Source organism: Pteropus vampyrus, unplaced genomic scaffold (genome assembly GCF_000151845.1).
Source record: "Pteropus vampyrus isolate Shadow unplaced genomic scaffold, Pvam_2.0 Scaffold23, whole genome shotgun sequence".
Taxonomy (NCBI): domain Eukaryota; kingdom Metazoa; phylum Chordata; class Mammalia; order Chiroptera; family Pteropodidae; genus Pteropus; species Pteropus vampyrus.
The window spans coordinates 407,096-409,715 of NW_011888804.1; the positions used below are offsets into that span (position 1 = coordinate 407,096).

At 43.1% G+C, this 2,620-nt stretch overlaps 1 protein-coding gene across 9 annotated transcripts in view; it reads left to right on the forward strand.

Annotated features, from left to right (window-relative positions):
* Positions 1 to 2,620, forward strand: part of MPHOSPH9 (M-phase phosphoprotein 9) — a 51,116-nt gene that overhangs the window by 38,728 nt on the left and 9,768 nt on the right. For all 9 annotated transcript variants that reach the window (XM_011355723.2, XM_011355721.2, XM_023528178.1 and 6 more), the window contains 3 exons: positions 598 to 773; positions 1,584 to 1,730; positions 2,480 to 2,597. In XM_011355723.2, coding sequence (XP_011354025.1) covers positions 598 to 773; positions 1,584 to 1,730; positions 2,480 to 2,597 — 441 coding nt within the window. The remainder of the gene's footprint in view (positions 1 to 597; positions 774 to 1,583; positions 1,731 to 2,479; positions 2,598 to 2,620) is intronic.

A 2,620-nucleotide genomic window follows, 5' to 3' on the forward strand; every position in this document is an offset into this window, starting at 1 on the left:
TCCAGATGCCCCAAGCCCCCACGAGTGACCATATCCGTTTACACCAGGGCGCTGTATGTAAAGATGACGTTTCTGTATGTGTGTGAAAAGGCTGGGAAACGCTGGCTAGCATGCGCAGGTTCACTTTTAATTTATTTCCATTGTGAAGCATACGCGTTCACTGCGGAGTGTAATAGTCAACTCACGTTATTCCCCCGGCAATCCCCGAGAACTGCGTGGCTTCATTCAGGCTGCTGTGACACGTGCTAGTAGACTGGGCGACTTAAACAGTTCATTTCCCGCAGTTCTAGAGGCTGAGTCGAGGTCAGGGAGCCGGCAGGGTCGGGTGTTGGCCAAGGCCCTCTCCTGGCCACGCCCTCACGTGGCCTTTTCTCGGGCCTGCTGCGGAGAGATCCCGGGTCTCTTCCTCTTTTCAGCAGGGCACTAATGCCACCGTGGGGGCTCCACCCTCTTGATCTCGTCTGAACCCAGTCACCCCGCAAAGGCCCCACCTCTGAACACCATCACATCAAGGACTGGGGCTTTGATGTCTGAGTTTGCAGGTGGGACGCAGATGTTCAGTCCACAGCACCGTGTGTCTTATAATTATTCTTCAAGGTACCGCTCTCCCCCGGAGAAGGATCCCGCACCTGGAAGTTCACCGACAAACGCACTGGTAAAGAAACAGAGAGAGACTTCAGAAACACCCATCATGAGGGCTTTAAAAGAACTCGACGGAGAAAAAATGTTTAAAAGTTGGGGCACACAGACAGAGAAAGAGGACACTTCAAACAGTAAGTACTTTATCCCTTACTTGATATATAGATATGGATTGCAGAGATACCTTCCCCTTTCCCACGACTTATATTACCTTCTTTAAAATGATATTCCTCAGGTAATGAAATAAGTTTGTTCCTGCTGCTTCAGCCCCATTTCATAGGTAATCATCCCCTAGTTAATAATTGATCACATCATAGCATAACATATACCTTTTATATAAAGCAAATTACACGTTATATTGTGGTTATTACAGATTCATGTGACATTCTTAAGGATATTTACAAACTTTTTATTTCAGTTTGTCACCTCAAAAAGTTATGACAGACATTTGGTGTTCGTGAACTAAGGCGGAGCATTTCCCCTCTCCCCTGCTTGGTCACTGAGCATCCATCCCTAGGGCGAGAAGTATCCTTGATACGTTTTTTCACAGGTCCAGGTGCTCGCATCTCCTCCTCGTGCCCTCCCGGCTCACTGGGGCGGGCTGCTAGTGACACCGTTAACATCTCTGGTGTGGCATCTCCAAAGCAGTCTCCATCTCCTAGGAAATAAATTAGTGACCTTCTTTCTCAAAATAAACTCTCTTGAAAAATCGCCTTGAATGCCAGTTGTAAACAGGGAACCAAAATGAATGCATGAGAAACTCCCGCATTTTTCTTCATCAAGCATTTTTTATCGTTATAATATGGCACATTTGCAAATAGTCATTATAACGTAAACGGTGAGGAGAATTGCTTCCTTGTTGTAACCATCTGTTAATAAAGGCGTGTAATTGAAGCTAGGTTTATCTCGTTTGATTTTTTTTTTTTTTTATGTTTGCCTCATAGAATTAGTGAATCCTCGACAAACTGAGACATCTGTCAATGCAAGTCGGTCCCCAGAGAAATGTGCCCAACAAAGACAAAAGAGATTTAATTCGGCTTCACAGAGATCATCATCTCTACCTCCTTCAAATCGTAAAGCAAGCACTCCAAGTAAGAGTTAGATGTCTTATCTCTTGGCTCAAGGAGTGACATTCATGCCTCACACAGACATTTTCCGTCTCCCTCCCAGCCCACTAGCACCTAGTACAGGGTCCCCAAATACGATCTTTTTAAATAATAGCACCATCTGATTGCACAGATATTAGAACTGAAGAAACGATCAGTTTATTGAGTTTGCGTGTCCAGCAGTTTTCTGCAACTAGTATTACTTCAGCTTCTGAGACAGTGGACAACTGTGTAATTAAACGTTAGTTCAAACATTAAGCTAGCCTGTTAGAAGATGCTTCTTTTCGTGTGTTTGCCTCGGGTTACTCAGCAGTAGTCACCTTTTCCTTAGGCAGTTATGGTTTTGATCATAACTTAAAATCCAAAGTTCGAACATCGGGTTTCTGTATCCTCAGTTTTTGTGTTCCTGACAGCTGGGAGGGTCCTGTATGACTGTGCTGTGGGCATGTTCGCCAGTTTCCAGCCGACTTCTCAAATCCTGAAAAACCAGTTTTGAGTCAGAGCGCTGAAATTAGTCTGATATACTAAAATGTTGACAGTGGGTCCCTCTAGATGTTAGGATTAGGAATTATTTTATTTTTTATACTCTTATTTATCTTTCAAAAAGTTTAAATGAAATTGTATTTGTTATAAAGTTAGGAAAAAGTACCGGAAAAGAAAGTATGTGTTCTGCTAATGGAACACGTATATTATGTCGAAGGAAAAGAATATTTCCTCTTTGTTTTCTTCTGTAGCAAAAAGAGAGATTATGTTAACACCGGTGACTGTGGCTTATAGTCCAAAGCGGTCCCCTAAAGAAAATTTGTCTCCAGGATTCAGTCATCTACTTAGCAAAAATGAAAATCCGAGTCGGTAAGTTCTCCAAAACTGTAGAA